This window comes from Lissotriton helveticus, chromosome 11, assembly GCF_964261635.1.
Source record: "Lissotriton helveticus chromosome 11, aLisHel1.1, whole genome shotgun sequence".
Classification (NCBI taxonomy): domain Eukaryota; kingdom Metazoa; phylum Chordata; class Amphibia; order Caudata; family Salamandridae; genus Lissotriton; species Lissotriton helveticus.
This window is the reverse complement of record NC_136072.1, coordinates 540,371,977-540,391,973: the sequence shown is the minus strand read 5'-3', so window position 1 is coordinate 540,391,973 and position 19,997 is coordinate 540,371,977. Positions and strand designations below refer to the sequence as shown.

The 19,997-nt window shown below is 45.3% G+C and overlaps 1 protein-coding gene across 1 annotated transcript in view; it reads left to right on the top strand.

Annotated features, from left to right (window-relative positions):
* Window positions 1–12,990, top strand: part of GPAT4 (glycerol-3-phosphate acyltransferase 4) — a 289,147-nt gene extending 276,157 nt beyond the window's left edge. The window contains exon 13 of the mRNA XM_078666242.1: window positions 11,648–12,990. Within this exon, the coding sequence (XP_078522368.1) occupies window positions 11,648–11,756 (109 nt within the window). The 3' untranslated portion in view covers window positions 11,757–12,990. The remainder of the gene's footprint in view (window positions 1–11,647) is intronic.
* Window positions 12,991–19,997: the final 7,007 nt, after the last annotated feature.

Here is a 19,997-nt window from a genome sequence, read left to right as displayed (position 1 = left end):
ACAGCGTGAGATAAAGGCCTCTAGGCAATCTTTTCTTCCCACTTAAGGTCTCTTGATATATACAAACGGGCCTTCTAAAATGAGAAAAGAACGGGGCTAAATATATATGTCGCCTGGGATCGAGTGCATGCAGAGCGACCAAAAATGTATTATCTGCATCTTAGCGCGAAAAACGTGCTGCGGGTACACATATATAATTATATTTACGTCGTGCGCATCAAGTATGGCAAATAGCAGTTCTAAAGCAGAATGGCCGTTCACCTTGCTGCTCGTTTATCTGTTTTAACATATGGCAAAAGCGGAGAGCTTCTAGTGCCCGTTTACCTGCAACTCAATACCGCAGATTCCCCGATCTGGCCACTGTGTTTCCTTCTCACACAGCCAGCGGTTTTCAAGCTATGCCGCTCTGCACCTATTCACTCGACCGATAACCTGGCAATCGACAATGGAAGACGTTTACTTTTCTGCTCTGGTGAAATCACGGGTTGTATAAACACGCTTATTACTAATTGCACTCACCTATTTGGTCACAAATCCATCGCTCTGGACTGCCAAAATCAATCCAAGTCAGCCGCCGCCATCTTAGGGGCGGGGATATAGACAAGGACCCGGTGCACGGAATTCTGGTACCTGTAGTTCAAACTGGGTTTCTGATACAACAATCCCCATAATGAAATGGCGATGTCGAGTGGAGCACTACAAACCCCCTTACAATCAAGAGTTTATAACCTTGAGACCTCGGACATGCTGTTCAGGCCGGTCTGGGCACTGTTAAACCTCATAATCAATAGGCCTCTTTGCGCAATAAGGTTTCTTCAATATCGACAAGACCTTTTTTGTTGGGCATTGTAAATAGTACTGTCCATGTAAAATCAGTTTCTGCATGTTCTTTATCTGCAAAATGTTTGACCATGGGGGCACTAAGTACTTTATTTTTGATGCGGGAGCGGTGTTGTATAATCCTTGTGTTTACTTGTTGGTTAGTTTTACCAAAGTAAAGTTTTTGACACCCACAAACGATAGCGTACACGACATTTTTGGTCTTACAATTCGAGAAACCCTTATTGGTCCATTTCACTTCCTTGTGTTGAAATTCACAGCCCTCAAGGCAGGACCCACAAGATACACAATTACCACATTTGTGGTGTCCCTCCACAGGTTTGAGACCCCATTTAGATAGTAGGTCTTGCTTGGGTCTAGATGTCATCATGTCGTCACGTACTAACTGTTGGCCGATACTCCTATTCTTTTTGTAGGCAAAAATAGGCCTCGGAAATGGGCACTCCAATTCTTCCAACAGGTGCCAATTCTTGAGGACCATTTGTCTTACTCGATGTGTGTCTGCTCCATTTGTGTCAGGAAGGACGGGTGGTCCTTCTTAAGTGTATGTCTGAGAAAGACACTCTATCATTTTCTGAGAGCCATATCCAGTCTTTATTGGATTCAGACCCCTTCTCCAACATTGCCCTCAGTACCTCTGCACAACAGCAGAATGAGTCCGACAAATTGACCAGACTCAGCAAAAAACACATCCGTACGGAATTGCATGGTCATTTTTTACTGAAGCACCTAAGGGGAGGCACAATCCCCTGGGGTCTCCAAGTGAAGAATGTACCGGTAATATTCACCCAGGACGCTGAGTATAAAAAAGGTTTTAGCTGCATTAATACTAAATGTAGCCGTGACTTGGTCCACACCATCGAGACAGCACAACGTCTGTGCCAAAAAGAATTAGAAGAGATTCAAGAACTCACCAAGAGCATTCTGGACAGCACTGTGGTGCCTGATGCTAAAGCACTGATAGAAAAAATAGAAAAGGAGATTTTGTCCTTTAAGGACACCACTATTAATAACAAAACTTCGCAATACGAAAGAGACGCCAAATCCTTCAGTTTAGAAAAGGCATATCCTTTCCTGAAGGACGACTATTACACTCAGGCTGACTCGCGTGGAGCACTTTACAAATACCAAGGTCGATCACGGAACCGGTTCAAGACCTTTTCAGAAACATCCTCCTCATCTGAGTCCTCTGGGTCTGATTCAAAAGGCAACTCTAATAAAAAGAAGGTTTCTTTTTTAAACAAGAACCAACAGGGCAAGACAAGACACAAAGTTCCGTGGGACATGCGCACTCGCAGGAACCACTACCAGTCATAGCAGCCACAACTAATATAGTTAATTTGTCTTCTAAAAAACTCACTAAAGACGAAGAATCAGTGCTTAATTTGGGACTTAAATTTGTTCCTAGCCAACAAACGGACTACACTAAATTAAAGATGGAGATGATTGCTTTTTGTCGGAAGATACGACTTAGAGCATTTTTTGCAAATCAGCCACCGAGTGTGAATATTGAAACAACTGGCCTTAGAAATAAGTCAAATTTTATTCCAAGCCAAAATATTCCTAAGCAAGTGTATGCATATGAGCAAGTGTTACTATCATCCATTAATAAATTCGAGAAAAGCAAGAAGTATGTCCAATCAAATGTGAGCAAAGGTCAAAGGCAAGCACTTAAGAATTTACAAGAAGACCACTCAGTCTTGATCAAACCGGCCGACAAAGGCGGGGCCGTGGTTCTATGGCCTAAAGACAAATATCTATTGGAAGGTCAACTGCAGGTTGATAATGTGACCTGGTACAGGAAGCTACAGGGAGACCCAGTGAAGGAGATCCAAGGAATGATAATGGAATTAGTTCAGGGGGGCAGGGAGAGTGGATATGTAGGAGAAAAAGAAAGTGAATATCTTGTGAAGAAATGTCCACGCACCCCTGTGCTGTACCTCCTGCCAAAAATTCATAAAAATCTGACTGATCCCCCGGGGCGACCAATTGTCTCGGGTTGCGATTCGTGTTTGGAGCCCATCTCCAAATACATTGATTTCTTCCTGAAACCCTTTGTAAGTGGAGTTAGATCCTATCTCAAAGATACTACTGGTTTCCTTGTTAAGATTGAGGATATGGAGTTTAACCCCGAATCTGAAATCATGGTCACGATGGACGTTACGTCCCTATATACACAGATCCCTCAAGACGAGGCGCTTGAGGTGATAGAAATGTATTTGGAGACCAGAGAAAGGCCGCATAGAGTCCCGACAAAATTTATTGTACAACTTGCTGAATTGACATTGAAAAAGAATTATTTTCGTTTCAATGACCAATTCTATATGCAAATTAAAGGGACGGCCATGGGCTGTCCTTATGCTCCAGAGGTAGCCATATTGTATATGGCGCAATATGAACAGAGGTTCATTGAAAACAATAACCCTTTTCAAAAACACATCAAACAATGGTTACGGTATATCGATGACGTGTGGCTCCTGTGGCAGGGGAGCCACACCGAATTGATTGCCTTCCACCAGTGGCTAAACAACAAGCATCAAGACATCAAATTCTCCCTAGAACAGAGTAAAACTGCTATGACCTTCCTAGACGTTGAAATCACTTGCAGAGAGGGGCATCTCAAAACGTCACTTTTTCGCAAAAAGACAGACAAAAACACTATTCTCCATCATCGGAGTGCCCATCCACGGAACTTGAAAAGCAATTTACCATATGGGCAATTACTCCGTATTCGAAGAAACTGTTCGAGTATGGAGGATTTTGACCATCATGCGAACAAGTTTTGTGACGAGATGACCACTCGTGGGTATCCTAAGAAGATGCTTAAACACTCATACAAAAGGGCACGCTACACGCCAAGGGAGTGTTTACTACAAAACAAAGTAAAACGTGAATTGGAACAAATGGTGTGCGTCACGACCTTTGGACCAGACACACATCGAGTAAGACAAATGGTCCTCAAGAATTGGCACCTGTTGGAAGAATTGGAGTGCCCATTTCCGAGGCCTATTTTTGCCTACAAAAAGAATAGGAGTATCGGCCAACAGTTAGTACGTGCCGACATGATGACATCTAGACCCAAGCAAGACCTACTATCTAAATGGGGTCTCAAACCTGTGGAGGGACACCACAAATGTGGTAATTGTGTATCTTGTGGGTCCTGCCTTGAGGGCTGTGAATTTCAACACAAGGAAGACAAATGGACCAATAAGGGTTTCTCGAATTGTAAGACCAAAAATGTTGTGTACGCTATCGTTTGTGGGTGTCAAAAACTTTACATTGGTAAAACTAACCAACAAGTAAACACAAGGATTACACAACACCGCTCCCGCATCAAAAATAAAGTACTTAGTGCCCCCATGGTCCAACATTTTGCAGATAAAGAACATGCAGAAACTGATTTTACATGGACAGTACTATTTACAATGCCCAACAAAAAAGGTCTTGTCGATATTGAAGAAACCTTATTGCGCAAAGAGGCCTATTTGATTATGAGGTTTAACAGTGCCCAGACCGGACTGAACAGCATGTCCGAGGTCTCAAGGTTATAAACTCTTGATTGTAAGGGGGTTTGTAGTGCTCCACTCGACATCGCCATTTCATTATGGGGATTGTTGTATCGGAAACCCAGTTTGAACTACAGGTACCAGAATTCCGTGGACCGGGTCCTTGTCTATATCCCCCGCCCCTAAGATGGCGGCGGCTGACTTGGATTGATTTTGGCAGTCCAGAGCGATGGATTTGTGACCAAATAGGTGAGTGCAATTAGTAATAAGCGTGTTTATACAACCCGTGATTTCACCAGAGCAGAAAAGTAAACGTCTTCCATTGTCGATTGCCAGGTTATCGGTCGAGTGAATAGGTGCAGAGCGGCATAGCTTGAAAACCGCTGGCTGTGTGAGAAGGAAACACAGTGGCCAGATCGGGGAATCTGCGGTATTGAGTTGCAGGTAAACGGGCACTAGAAGCTCTCCGCTTTTGCCATATGTTAAAACAGATAAACGAGCAGCAAGGTGAACGGCCATTCTGCTTTAGAACTGCTATTTGCCATACTTGATGCGCACGACGTAAATATAATTATATATGTGTACCCGCAGCACGTTTTTCGTGCTAAGATGCAGATAATACATTTTTGGTCGCTCTGCATGCACTAAACCCCAGGCGACATATATATTTAGCCCCGTTCTTTTCTCATTTTAGAACGGCCGTTTGTATATATCAAGAGACCTTAAGTGGGAAGAAAAGATCGCCTAGAGGCCTTTATCTCACGCTGTGCCTCCAGGTACGTTTTAGCTAATTAGCACGCTTTTTCATCATCTGGGATCCGAACCGCCTCATTGGGTCTAATGTAGCGACTTGGGTATGTCATTTGCAGGTCGGCAGAGGACCCAATAGAAACTGAACTACTGGGATAGAAACTGAATTACTGGGATAGGGAGAAGCACTCACGTCTGTCCAAGGTATGAACCCCCTTGTTTTTGGGCTTGTTCACGTGTGTACAACTTGAATCACACTATGTCTGCACATTCTGAGTCTACGGTTATCTTGCAGATAACACAGTCTTGCTAACGTGCTGGTGTGACAAGATCATCACGATAATTGCTCCGGATTGACTAACAGGTACAGAAAGGGACCAAAGGGGTATGGGGTACGGTCACCCATTATTTAATTATGGTTGGTGACACGCTGCTCTCTCTTTCTCTTCTTTTTTTGAATACACCTTACAGAACTCCATTGATTGAGCCCTGATGAGAGTCCGTGTATTTTGTCCACGGATTCGAAACGCGTCGGCAGAATAGAAAGAAACATGAAATACACAGGATTTATTTCTGAATCTGATTAATGTCCCGAATTAGTCTGTGTTCTTCGATTTTCTCCTTTGAACGTGTCTCTATCATTGAGTTGAAATATTGATTGTTTTTTGAATATGTGCAAAGATTCATTGTTTGCTAGTGTTCAACAAGAAAAGGTGTACAATATGATTTTTTGTTTGTTGAAATAATTCATTTAGGGATTTGTGATTTTTTGTATTGTTACATGTTGAGTGTTACATATTGAGTGTCTTTCTCAAACATATGATTACTGTTTTTAAATGTTGAAAATTTCCAAGTAAAGGGTATAAATAAAACATACCGAACAAATCTGGAATCTAGTTCGATTTGTTGGCTCTGAATTATGAGCACTTGAAATGTGGTGGGGTTGGCATTTTGTTCTTTCGAATATAGCAGTAGTAGCAGCACACCTCAGAAGGCAACACATCCATGTGTTCCCCTACCTGGACGATTGGCTCATGAAAGCCAACTCATACGCACAGTGTGCAAACCACAATCCAGCTGCTACACAGTCTGGGATTTTCGATAAATTACCCCAAATCACATCTACAGCCCTCTCACATACAACAATATTTGGGAGCAACAATAGATACCTCAGTGGCAAAGGCATATCCAAATCCAGCCAGGATAGCCACCATGCAGTCTCTGATTCAAAGATTTCACCCACAACACTCATTGCCAGCTCGAGTGTTCATGCAGCTTACAGGCATGATGGCCTCCTGCATATTCATTGTTCCTCATACCCGACTTCAAATGCGTCCATTGCGGGAATGCCTAGCACGGCAGTGGAACCAAGCTCAAGGGCAACTAAAAGACCTAGTGTTGGTAGACAGTCGCACTTACAACTCTCTGCAGTGGTGGAACCCACAAAACCTTTCCAAGGGGCGACTGTTCCAAGAGCCGGTTCCACAGGTAGTGCTAACAGCGGACGCATCACTGACAGGTTGGGGAGCCCACCTACTTCAATACACAGTACAAGGGCTCTGGACAGTCAAGCAAAAGACACTGCATATAAACCACTTAGAGTTGCTAGCAGTATTTCTAGCAATGAAAGCCTTACAGAAATACTTGTAATACAAGGCTGTAGGGGCATCCAGAGATAGATCTGTTTGCCACAAATGAAAACTCAAAATGCCAGTCCTTTGCCGCCAGGTTCCCACACCCGTTGTCACAAGGCAATGCGATAAGGATGAACTGGTCAGGCAGATTTGCGTACGCTTTTCCGCTAACCCCACTGATTCTATTAGTGGCACGCAAACTAAAGCAACAGTCACTCACAATGATCCTGGTTGGTCCCACATGGGCAAGACAGCCATGGCACACGACACTCCTCGAACTCTCAGTAGTTCCCCACCAAAGAGTGCGCCTCTCGCCACAGCCATTAACTCAGAACCATGGAGAAATCAGACACCCAGATCCCAATCAGATGAACCTAGCGATCTGGCTCCTGAAGTCTTAGAATTTGCATATCTTAACTTGCCTCCAGACTGTATGAACTTTATCAAGGAAGCAAGACGGCCAACTACTAGAGCATGCTACGCAGCTAAATGGAAAAGATTTGTAATTTACTGCAATAATAACCAAATCAATCCATTAGATGCCTCCATCCAGAACATAATCTGTTACTTGTTACATCTGCAAAGATGCAATCTAGCATACTCCTCTATAAGGCTACACCTTACTGCTATAGCAGCATATCTCCAAAACAGGCAACACATGTCCCTGTTTAGAATACCACCTATCAAAGCTTTTATGGAAGGACTTAAAAGAATTATCCCTCCAAGACATACACCTTCACCAGTCTGGAACTTAAACATAGTACTTACCAGACTTATGGGGCCACCTTTCGAACCACTCCATTCGTGCGAATTACAATTCTTAACATGGAAGGTGGCATTTTTAGTTGCCATTACCTCCCTCAGGCGAGTAAGTGAGCTACAGGCACTAACCATTCAAGAACCTTTCATGCATAGACATCACAATAAGGTAGTGCTCCGTACTAACCCTAAGTTCATGCCAAAAGTTATATCAACGTTCCATATCAATCATTCAATAGATTTGCCAGTTTTCTTCCAAAACCCGCAGTCAGTGGCTGAAGGAGCCCTACACACACTAGACGTAAAAAGAGCTCTGTTATATTACGTTGACAGAACTAAAGCTTTCAGAAAGACAAAACAACTATTTGTTGCTTTTGCTCCACAACATAAGGGTAACCCTATTTCAAAAGCAGGAATAGCCAGATGGATAGTTAAGTGCATTCAAATATGCTATCAAAAGGCTAGGCGCACTCTAACAGTTCCCCCAAAAGCCCACTCAACGCGCAAAATGGGGGCATCCATGGCTTTCCTAGGAAATATTCCATTAGAAGACATATGTAGAGCAGCTACATGGTCTACCATACACACTTTCACTAAACACTACTGTGTGGACGTGCAGCAAGCTGCTGTAGGCCAGGCTTTCCTCAAAACTCTTTTTCAAACTGCTGCAGCTGGTACAGGTGACCACCGCTAGAGGAGATACTGCTATACAGTCTATGCTAAGATATGAATTCAGCAGCCCACACGCATCGAACGGAAAATGCTACTTACCATTATGCATCTGTTCTTGGCATGTAGGGCTGCTGACATTCATATCGCCCATCCTCCTCCCCGGTGCCTGTCACAGCTGCAGTAAGTTTTTTCTACATACATTTACATGGTCATCTCTTACTTTTCGATACTCCATCTTTGCCACAATGGCGAAAAACAATCTAAGGATGGAGAAGATGCCCATGCGCACTGTAGTCCAGAAGAGGAGTTACCTACATCGTGATACTTCGAAGACTCTTCCAGGACAACAAGGTGCAAACATCCGGACCCAACACTAGGCGGCGATCTATGCTAAGATATGAATGTCAGCAGCCCTACATGCCAAGAACAGATGCATACTGGTAAGTAGCATTTTCCTTTTTTATTATGTTTGGTGGGAGTGGTTACAATACAGTTCAGTTCAACGGCTTTATTTTCGGTTGTTACATCATAAAAGCAGCACATGAAAAATGCAACATGGGTCCATTTAAAAAAAAAATTACATTCATTAAAAAACATTATAACAAATATGAGTTTAAAAATGGCCAAATTCCATAGCATAAAAACAGGATCCCAATAAACTTTAAAAGAAATAACCATTTATCGATCGGTCATAGGATTAAAAATTGATCAATTAAACAGTAATTAATAGCCGTTTTGTCCTAATGGACCATGCCCATGACAAACATTTTGCAAGGCCGAAGACATACATGGGCCGAGTATCTTATATTAAAATTCGGAATGCCACAGAAGAGTGTCTAGTATCCATGGCCCTACATACAGGTTTGAGCCACAGTTGCCTCGGGCGTGCATAGGCCGGGCAGACAAACAAAAAGTGTTCTATGACTCCGTAATGGTGTCGCAGAAGGGACAAGATGCAATTGACTGATACGGTGGGTTCCAATGGGCTGTTAGGGCACGTACAGGAAGAGACCCCGCTCTAAATCTAAAATACAGGGCCCTATCATAGGGTTTCCAAACCATATCCAGATAAGGCTCCCGATAAGGTGAGTCCTTGTGAATTAAAAATTCCTCTGTGAGCCTACCAAGAGATGGGTCCGTAGAAGTTCTGTTGCTGACCCAATTCCAATACAAAGTTTTTAAGACAGCTTTCGGGGGGGAGGACCGACTTTCCCAGGCGTCGCTGAGTCCCAGTTTACCAAGCAAAGCCTTAACATCGGTTAGCCATCTTATCCTATGCCACCCCGCCAGTGACATCACCTCCGCTAGGCCTTTAGCGTATTTTGCAAGTTCAGGGACACGCCACATCCTAGCCCATAGAAGTAATGGTCGTAGTCTTGCAACATCGCTAATTTGTTGGCATCCAAGGTCCAGCAAGAGGGGTAGCGTAGGTGTGCTCTGTGGGAGGGACATAATACCTTTCAGGAACTTATTCTCAGACCTAGTTAGAAGATCGGTGTTAAAAGTACCCCAAAGTTCTGCGCCATACAAGGCGGAACTAACACCCTTCGCCTTGTAAATGTCCATGACAGGGGCGATGGGCTTAGTTGAAGAAGATCGCTGTTCTTTAGCAAGTGCCCCTGTGACCCTTTTATGATTAAGCAACATTTTCAGCAGATGGGGGGCCCACTGCATAGTATCAGTAATTCGGATGCCTAAGTAATCAAAAACGGTGACCCTTTCCAAAGGGGTTTTATTAAGTACAGGGGGACGACCTCATTTTTGGGGGGGGATTTAAAACCAAATACTTCGTTTTTTCTGTGTTGATTACTAGGCCCCGTTGGTCACAAAAGGTCTGAAAATTAGCTAAGAGGCCCTGAAGACCCGCCGAAGTTTTTGAAATTATTAGCGTGTCATCGGCAAAAAGAAGAGTGGGAATTTTCTCCCCTGCCAGGGACGGTGCATCTGAAGGATGTTTGAGTAAGTGCTCCACAACCCCATTCACATAAAGTGAAAAAAGGGAGGGGGCGAGAACGCATCCCTGGCGTACCCCTTTCCCCACCGGTATCCTACTAGTTTTCTGCCCATCAGTGCCCCATCGCACCTGTGCGAAATTACCATCATGCAATCGCACTAAGATCAACAGAATATTTGGGGGGATCCCCATATCCGCCAACACGCCCCATAATTGGTCTCTGGGCACAAGGTCAAAGGCAGTCTTCAGGTCAATAAATGCCAAATAAAGGCTGCCTCTGCCTATAACCACCACCTTCCAATATAATAATAGGAGCCTGAAGACCTGCTCTATCGTGCCAGTGCCAGCCCTAAAGCCAGCCTGGTAATCTGAAAGGATCTCATTTTCATTTGCCCATTGGAGGATTCTTTCCAGCACCACCTTACCCACGACCTTCTGGGTTGAGTCCAGTAAGCTTATTGGTCGGTAGTTGGCAGGGTCTTCCCTCCGGCCTTTTTTAAAAATAGGGACAACCTCTGCCCCCTTCCAAGACTCGGGGATGGCGGCACCTTTGTCAATCGCAGTGAGTAAGGTGTGGATAAACTTCCCCCATTTCTGCAGGTTGGAACGGAGCAAATCCCCGGGAATTCCATCAAGACCAGCTGCCTTCTGGGGCACAATGCAACTGATAGCATATTCCACCTCCTTAACAATACTGATATGCAGAATTCTAAGATAAATATGTATAGATGGATGATGTCTTGGGTAACTATACCAGATCTGCATTTGGTCTAAAAAAATATATATTTTTTTAAATGTGCTTTTTTCTACTGCTCGCTATTCTGATTCAGGCATGTGAATCTATGAAAGCTCCAATAAGTAAGAAAACAAGTTACTTAACTATAACTGTAGTTCTCCAGTATTGGAAACTTTCATAGATTCACATTCAACCTGCCCTCCTCCCCTGAGAGGCTCACCTCGGATTTAGCACGCAAAGTGTTATTGGCACAAGTGCACGAAAATCTGAGGGGCAAGATGTTCTCTCAGGAGTGTTCTAGAGGGTGAGGAGCTCTGATTGGTTCAGGGAGAAGTTTGGTCTCCTTTACATAACAAAGGTTATGGGTTGCAAAAGGGAAATGGGCCTAGGCCTCTTTTCAGTTTGCTATACTACTAAGCATTGCTTTTTTATGTACCGGAGACTCCCGTCTCTATGACGGAGAATGATTCAGGCATGTGAATCTATGAAAGCTTCCAATACTGGAGAACTACAGTTACAGGTAAGTAAATTGTTTTCTTCACTGTCAGAGATTTGTATGTTCCAGTGTTGAATTAGCAAGGGGTACTGCAGGACAGTTGAGTGGCTCAATTTGCATGCCCTTTACAGCAACCATCAATTGAAGGATAATGCTACTGTTATTTGGGGGCTGTCTGTGATGCAGTTCAGGGAGGAGGCTGAATATGACTGTTATTGGACTGGGGAAGATTATCTTTATGCCGCAGGTTAGGCGGAAGCTTGGTTTATGCCTCTAACCCATCTTCTGCTTCCCTTTCAGGGACGGAGGTCTTAAGAGGGAAAAAGTGAAGGAGGTTTACAAAGAGGAGCAGCAGAAACTCTATAGCAAAATGATCTCCGGAAACCACGAAGACCGCAGCCGTTCCTGATCCTCGGACACTGATTCTATGCCACTACCCAGCCCACAGGAGACCCCCAATAGTACCGCCTGATGATCAGTGTTCTCTGATATCAGTCTCTGCCACCTTGTGGGCAGCAAAAACTGCTCTGGGGACTCAACCTGTATCCATTCTTGCTACAATAAAGCCCTTTGCAGGATCATACATGCTGTGTGCCCAATGCTAGTAGAGGGACTGCAAGGGCAGATGCTGCCATTCATTTACAGTGCTTTAGGGAGGATGTTTGGAGCTCTCTGTACATGGGATGCTTGTACAGTGAGGCTTGAGCTCTGTATTCTGGACTTCTTGCAGAGTATGGCCGGAGCATGGTGTGTACACGGAGACCCTTGTGCAGTCACACATGCTCTCTGTAGACCTAGCTGCAGGCATAGAAAGTCTGGAGCAATGTGTGTATCTGAAAGTTCTTGTGGAGGAAGACTTGAACTTTATGTACACTAAGCTGTATGCAGAGGTCGTCCTAAGCTATGTCTACACTAAACTGAATGTGGAGTATCTAATGAGATGAGGCTGGAGCTCTGTGTGCATCTGAGCGTTTGGTAAGTATCACATGAGCAATACGGACGGTAATCTTGAGGGGACAGAATTAGGCTATGTTTATACACCGAGTTTCAAAATTGGAACACCTTATTTGCACATTGCGTGTGATTTTGGGCCTGGGTATTGTGCACATTCTGAGTTTCTGGTATAATTCAGTCTGGAGCTTTGGTACACTCAGCTTCTGAAGACGTAGCTGAAAATGTATTAGGTCAGAGCTGTGTTTTTACACAACTTCCTGTGGAATGAGCCATATTCTGGCATGCGTCCCAGACTGTGCACACAGTGGGGCTAGGCACTGTGTGCGTCACTGCCTCTGTTTGGGGTCTGGAGCACTGTCTATGCACTTACTGCCTGCAGCTGCATAGCAGGGTACTGTCATGCCTTTCAGGGATTATGGCTTGGATCGGTTGACACTCAGTAAGATTTGTTCTATTCCCAGAAAAGCTGATGAGGAACATGTGCAGTGTCTGGAGTGCACCCTCCTGTGGAGCCTTGTTACTGTGACAGCAAAGGAGCATCATAAGGGGATATGTTACAGACTTAGGAAATAAACGCACAACCATCCACAAGTTGCCCCCCTCTCCGATTCCGTGTGCCCTCTGCATGGTCTGTGTTCATTTTTATAATGTAAGGGAACACATTATAATAAATGCAAATGTTAACTATCTTTGGCCTTGATTTGCCTCTGTGTTTGTGTAAAGTCAACCATCTGTATAGTGGCTGCAAACCAAAGGATTAGTAGCTTGATATGAGGTTCCATACTAGGACTGGCTGTTCCTAAGCTCAATGCACTTGATATGCTTATTACATTTAACACACAAACTTCGAAACTTACATGCAAGCACTCAACATTCTTACAGTTGGCCATGAGGTAGCTACTACAAGGACTCGATTACATCACGTTGTCATCCAGAACACTCCTCCTGAACCTTAAAGTCCCTACTTTCTGCACCTCACACTATTTCTCATTCTGCTTTCACAAATGAAATTGCAATTCACAGATCCAAATATTAGAACCTTACTCTGCTGTAAGCATCGCTTAGTCATTTTGGGTCAATGTTTGGCTCTGGTTATCTGACATGTTAAAATGGGTCACAAAAGGATAAGCGAGGAACACCACTGACCATACAACACAAGGGCAAGATGGAGTTGATAAACCTGGAATGAGTCAGACCTCAGTGTTCAATGATCGTCAGAAATTGGTTACAGCACTGCTACTTGAGGGCACTCCGACTGATGGACATAGGATGTGCAGCATAGCACTGCTTTACATCTTCAAATCATTTCCCAGTGGCTGATGTCGTTTTTGGTTCCCTTTTGCACATAATTTGTCGATATCAATGATATTTCTAATTATGTAATCAACGTGTGAACATATACATATGCCTGCATGAACAGGAACTATTGTAGCAGCTGTTTGTTTCTACACAACATTGTTAATTGATGTTAAGGCTATCACACACTAGTTGCAAAATTACTCTGATGCGAACATAACGAAAATGTTAATTGGGTGGAGGGACAACCACATTGCTCTCAGATCCGCCTCCTCTTTCATTTGCCACTTCCCATCCAGAGGGCTATTCTGCCCCTTCATTTCTTTACCATGTTCCCATGTAAAAGTATTCCAATACTTACATCTAGTAAGCCTGCATGTGTTGCCCACTACACAACCAGTTTTGTTTTAAAAACGCCAAACCCACACGTCGGCTAATCTTATTTCTCTCTGTTCCTTCAATTCCCCTCTTGTCCCTGTTCAGCTGTCTTTTTCCGTACACCTTCAGTGCATCACATCTTCCATACTTTTTTTTTTAGCTGAAGAAATGAACGTGTATAACTAACTACAGTCAATGGACACTAGAAGGTTAAATACATTAGTGAAGAGCCCTGGATTAGAGTGTGCTGTTACCCCAAGATGAGGGGGAGTAGTTAAGTGTTCACTTATTTTTCAGTGTACATCTCTTATAGATTCCCAGGTTATGCATTATCTTGCCATCTTATGGTTGTGTCCTTTACTACTCGCAAAACTAGGGTTAGTCAGTAAGGCTTTGGTCAATATGGTCTTGACCAAAGCCCATAATACCCCTAATAAGACCTCCATTTTAGAATATGCTTTGCCAGTGGGACCAGAGGTGTCGAAAAGAGCACCTGAGAATGTATGAGGGCAAAAAAAAAGTGCATAGAAGACATTGAGATGAGATTTGATAACTGAGATGAACGCTGAATTGAGTATTCTACGTAGGCAGAGAATGGTTTATAGTATAGATGCAGTCCCTGAGAGTCCATAACACCATCTAGTAACTTAAGCACACTTTTCAGATTTAGTCCGAACTGCAGCTAAAAGTTCATTCTTTCGATAAACATCTGTATGTTATGCGTGTTCTGCCTGCTAAGAGAAGTCAGAAGACTGTTAGGCATGTTTGCTTTTAAAACCGAAACTTAGTAAAAAGCAATATTGTTGGCACACTGGTCCAGAGCAGACATAGTGGTGCACACAAAACGATCCATCTGTGGAGGAAATGGGTTTTCTGAGGAATAAAAGATCGCTGCCTTGGAGCAGTCTTGGGGACGGGGTGAGCCTGAAAGACAACTCTGATTTGGACCTTAAAGTGGTTTTACGGCATAAATCTATTCTGGATTCACATGCTGTGCATTATTGCACTATATAGTAGCTGGGTCCGGAATAGTTTTGTTTTTTTTCTTCCTTGAGTGGGTTTTGTGAAGTTGTCAACCCTTTGGTGTCTTTTCCCTCCCTGCAAGATGTCAGACCCACACCTTGGAAACCCTTTGACCTAGTCGCCATCTTCAATTTCTTTTCCCACAGTTTGGCCTGGAGGCCAGTGAGAGTACTCCGGAGTCGAGGAGGTAGAAAGTGCACTGAGGAAGGCCATTTTTGTTGAAAATCACTGAAGACTGCCTCGATGAGAACAATTCTCATGACGGATGTCAAAGAAGGGGATACTAAAAAATACTTTGTTCAAGTGCCTGATGACCCAGGGAATCACTTGGCAGTGATTCTGCAGCTTGCGCTCTGCCCTGGCTGGTGAATATGTTGGACAGCTGATGTGTTTGGGTGTAAGGTAACTATCAAATGCCCACACATTGGTCTGGAGCAATCATAGAGGCATGGGGTAGGTCTGGGGAAAGCAACTAATGAACGCACTCGTCCATTAATCTAAGGCCTTGAAAAAGGTGCTGTGCATACACTGCTTTGCAGGTATGCTAGATGCCTAGGTTCGAGTTAAAGGAGTCACGCAAAATACTTTTTACATTTTCAAAACCTTAAACCCTCTCATGTTTGCATGCTACCTACATTCAGTGTTAAAGTAAACCTTGAACCTCTTTGTTATCACAGAGGTCTACTTGACTTCTTTTTTTTTTTTTTTTGCTGCTGAGCACCATTTCTTACTCTACCTGATTTCCCCTAACTGCATCAGACCCCCCTAGGTACTGCATGATGAAGTATTTCCTAAAAATAAATTAGCCAGCGGCTGAGCTGACCACACTGTTGTGTCTGAAACTATGACCAGCACACCCAATTACCAGAGTCCATAGGACGGACGTTCCCTGTTTGTGCCATGGTGCACCTTCAGACAGGTGCATCGGTCGCAAACAGGGAAAGTGATCCTCTTAGGTTGAACGTGTTGCTCTCAGGGCAGCCGTGAACTAGTGCTTCCCTAGGTGCAGCGCCTGCAAGTGCAATACTTAGCAGTTGGTTCAAAGCTGTTCCGTGTTTCACTGTGCAGGCAGCGATCACCTTGCAGGCGTATGCAGTGAGTGACTTCACCAGCCTTAAAGGGGATGTCTGGGGGGTCCATAGGACCTCTTAACCCTGTCCAGACGGCTGCCATCAGAGGGTGCACTGACTGTGCTTCATCTATTAGTGGCGCAGTGTTAGTGCACCTCCTGACAGCTTCTTTACCTCTGAGCATGTGTCCATAATCCAGCGCTGGTGCATTGTTAAAGGGATTCCCTCATTTGCATGGGGCATGAGGGAACCCCCTCTTGAGATAGCACTGGTGCAACGTATGCACCATTGCTATCTGTATTACAGATACACTCAAGCCCCTTCTGTAGTACAAAAGTGCCCCAGGATGCACATTTTGGGCGCAAATGCCCGCTGCGCCCCAAGGGGACTTCTGTAATAGGGGCCAGATGCAAACAACAGAGACCTCTGCAACAGCTTCCTGGAATCTTCTGAAAGTATGAAAGGAGGGAGGGAGGAAAGTCACCACTTCTATAACAGAGGGTGATAGCCCACTTTGATCACCTAATAAGAGTAGCTCCTGCAGCACATTTTGGTGAGAAGTATGCTGAGGAAGAGCTTGTTCTGAGATCAAGATTTAGAGAATAAAAGGAGAGCCAGTAATTTTTGCAACGCTTTCCCCAAATAACCTCCTAAATCCCACCCAGGCCAATTTCGTGATTCATCACAATTTTAATATGACCTCGATGAGAAAGGAGACAGCTACACCAACCCTCCGATTGAGGCAGACTCCCCAGAGAATTCCACAAGGGTATGAGGGAAGCAGTGGTCGAAGTGGGCGGGATCGGAAGGGCACGGCGTGCCCCTACTTTTTTAATATAAGTAAGTCCGTTCCCCTACTTATTCATTTCAAAAATGCGTTCCAGGACGGCAGTGTTGCTCCGAACACAATATATTACAAGACCCCCGAGTCCTGTGTGGTGCACATCGAGGAAGTCCTCTCTAGTTGCCAGGACTTTCTCCCCCTTCCCCTCTGTATCTGTGGGCAGGGGCCTGCCCAGCAACACTGTAGGAGCCGTGTTGCACTGGAGGAGCAATCAATACGCACGAAAAAACGGCTACCTTTGATGGCCCGGCTGTGCAGTGATTTACACCTCATTTAGTGAGGAGGCTACATACCTGCCCCCACTGTGACCAATACAATGGTCACATCAGGACACAATGGCAGCCCCGCCCTTGACCCCATCTGCCCATTATTTTCGTGCTCACCCAGTCGGACGCTGCCACAAATAATTCGTAATTCCTGACAGACAGAGACCAAACCTTGGCGCTTTTAAAAAAAACAAGCATTGGAAATGCAATAGGTCTCGGATTTATTTGAGTTCGAGCTAATGGCATTGTAAATGGCAATGTCTTTTAGCCATGTGTTATGGATTGTATGCATGTGGTGTGTAATGGAATTATGTGGTTTGGATTGGAATTGTTCACCCTGCACACACACACTGTTCACCCTGCACACTCACACACTGTTAACCCTGCACACTCACACTGCTCACCCTACACGCTCACACACTGCTCACCCTGAACACTCACACACTGCTCACCCTGAACACTCACACACTGCTCACCCTGCACACTCACACACTGCTCACCCTACACACTCACACACTGCTCACCCTACACGCTCACACACTGCTCACCCTACACGCTCACACACTGTTCACCCTGCACGCTCACACAATGTTCACCCTGCACGCTCACACACTGCTCACCCTGCACGCTCACACACTGCTCACCCTATACACACACACACACTGCTCACCCTGCGTAATGCGAAAAGACCTAGCTCTGCCCTTTGGCCTGTGTTGTAATCGTACAGTAGGTTGTGAGTAGCTGTGCTTGATTGGTTGAGGCATCCCCTCCTTGCTGCTCCCTTCACAGAGGGCCGGCTGCCTCAATGAAGCTCCCACGTGTTCAGCTGTTCTTTGTTTTAGCTCATGTGTGTCAGTGCACCGTGTAAGAGCAGAAGCATACCCTGCTCTATCTGAAACAGGCACTAGGCACTCTGCACTCACCACTCTGCACTCACCACTCTGCACTCACCACTCTGCACTCACCACTCTGCACTCACCACTCTGCACTCACCACTCTGCACTCACCACTCTGCACTCACCACTCTGCACTCACCACTCTGCACACACAACTCTGCACTCACAACTCTGCACTCACACTCTGCACTCACACTCTGCACTCACACTCTGCACTCACACTCTGCACTCACCACTCTGCACTCACCACTCTGCACACTCACTCTGCACACTCACTCTGCACTCACAACTCTGCACTCACAACTCTGCACTCACAACTCTGCACTCACACTCTGCACTCACACTCTGCACTCACACTCTGCACTCACACTCTGCACTCACACTCTGCACTCACACTCTGCACTCACACTCTGCACTCACACTCTGCACTCACACTCTGCACTCACACTCTGCACTCACACTCTGCACTCACACTCTGCACTCACAACTCTACACTCACACTCTGCACTCACACTCTGCACTCACAACTCTACACTCTGCACTCACAGCTCTGCACTCGCACTCTGCACCACTCACTCTGCACCACTCACTCTGCACCACTCACTCTGCACACACACTCTGCACTCACACTCTGCACTCTGCACTCACTACTCTGCACTCTCTACTCTGCACTCTCTACTCTGCACTCTCTACTCTGCACTCTCTACTCTGCACTCACTACTCTGCACTCACTACTCTGCACTCACTACTCTGCACTCACTACTCTGCACTCACTACTCTGCACTCACTACTCTGCACTCTGCACTCACACTCTGCACTCACACTCTGCACTCACACTCTGCACTCACTACTCTGCACTCACCACTCTGCACTCACCACACTCACTGTGCACTCACTACTCTGCACTCACACTCTGCACTCACTAGTCTGCACACTCACTCCTCTGCACTCACTCCTCTGCACTCACTCCTCTGCACTCTGCACTCACTACTCTGCACTCACTACTCTGCACTCACTACTCTGCACTCACTACTCTGCACTCACTACTCTGCACACTCACTCTGCACTCACTACTCTGCACACTCACTCTGCACTCACTCTGCACTCACTAGTCTGCACACTCACTACTCTGCACTCACTACTCTGCACTCACACTCTGCACTCACACTCTGCACTCACTACTCTGCACACTCACTCTGCACTCACTAGTCTGCACACTCACTACTCTGCACTCACTACTCTGCACACTCACTACTCTGCACTCACTAGTCTGCACACTTACTCTGCACTCTGCACTCACTAGTCTGCACACTCACTACTCTGCACTCACTACTCTGCACACTTACTCTGCACACTTACTCTGCACACTTACTCTGCACACTTACTCTGCACACTTACTCTGCACTCGCCACTCTGCACTCGCCACTCTGCACTCGCCACTCTGCACTCACCACTCTGCACTCACACTCTGCACTCACTACTCTGCACTCACTACTCTGCACACTTACTACTCTGCACTCACTACTCTGCACACTTACTACTCTGCACTCACTACTCTGCACACTTACTACTCTGCACTCACACTCTGCACTCACACTGCACTCACACTGCACTCACACTCTGCACTCACACTCTGCACTCACACTCTGCACTCACACTCTGCACTCACACTCTGCACTCACACTCTGCACTCACACTCTGCACTCACACTCTGCACTCACACTCTGCACTCACACTCTGCACTCACTACTCTGCACTCACTACTCTGCACTCACTACTCTGCACTCACTACTCTGCACTCACTACTCTGCACTCACTACTCTGCACTCACTACTCTGCACTCACACTCTGCACTCACTACTCTGCACTCACTACTCTGCACTCACTACTCTGCACTCACTACTCTGCACTCACTACTCTTCA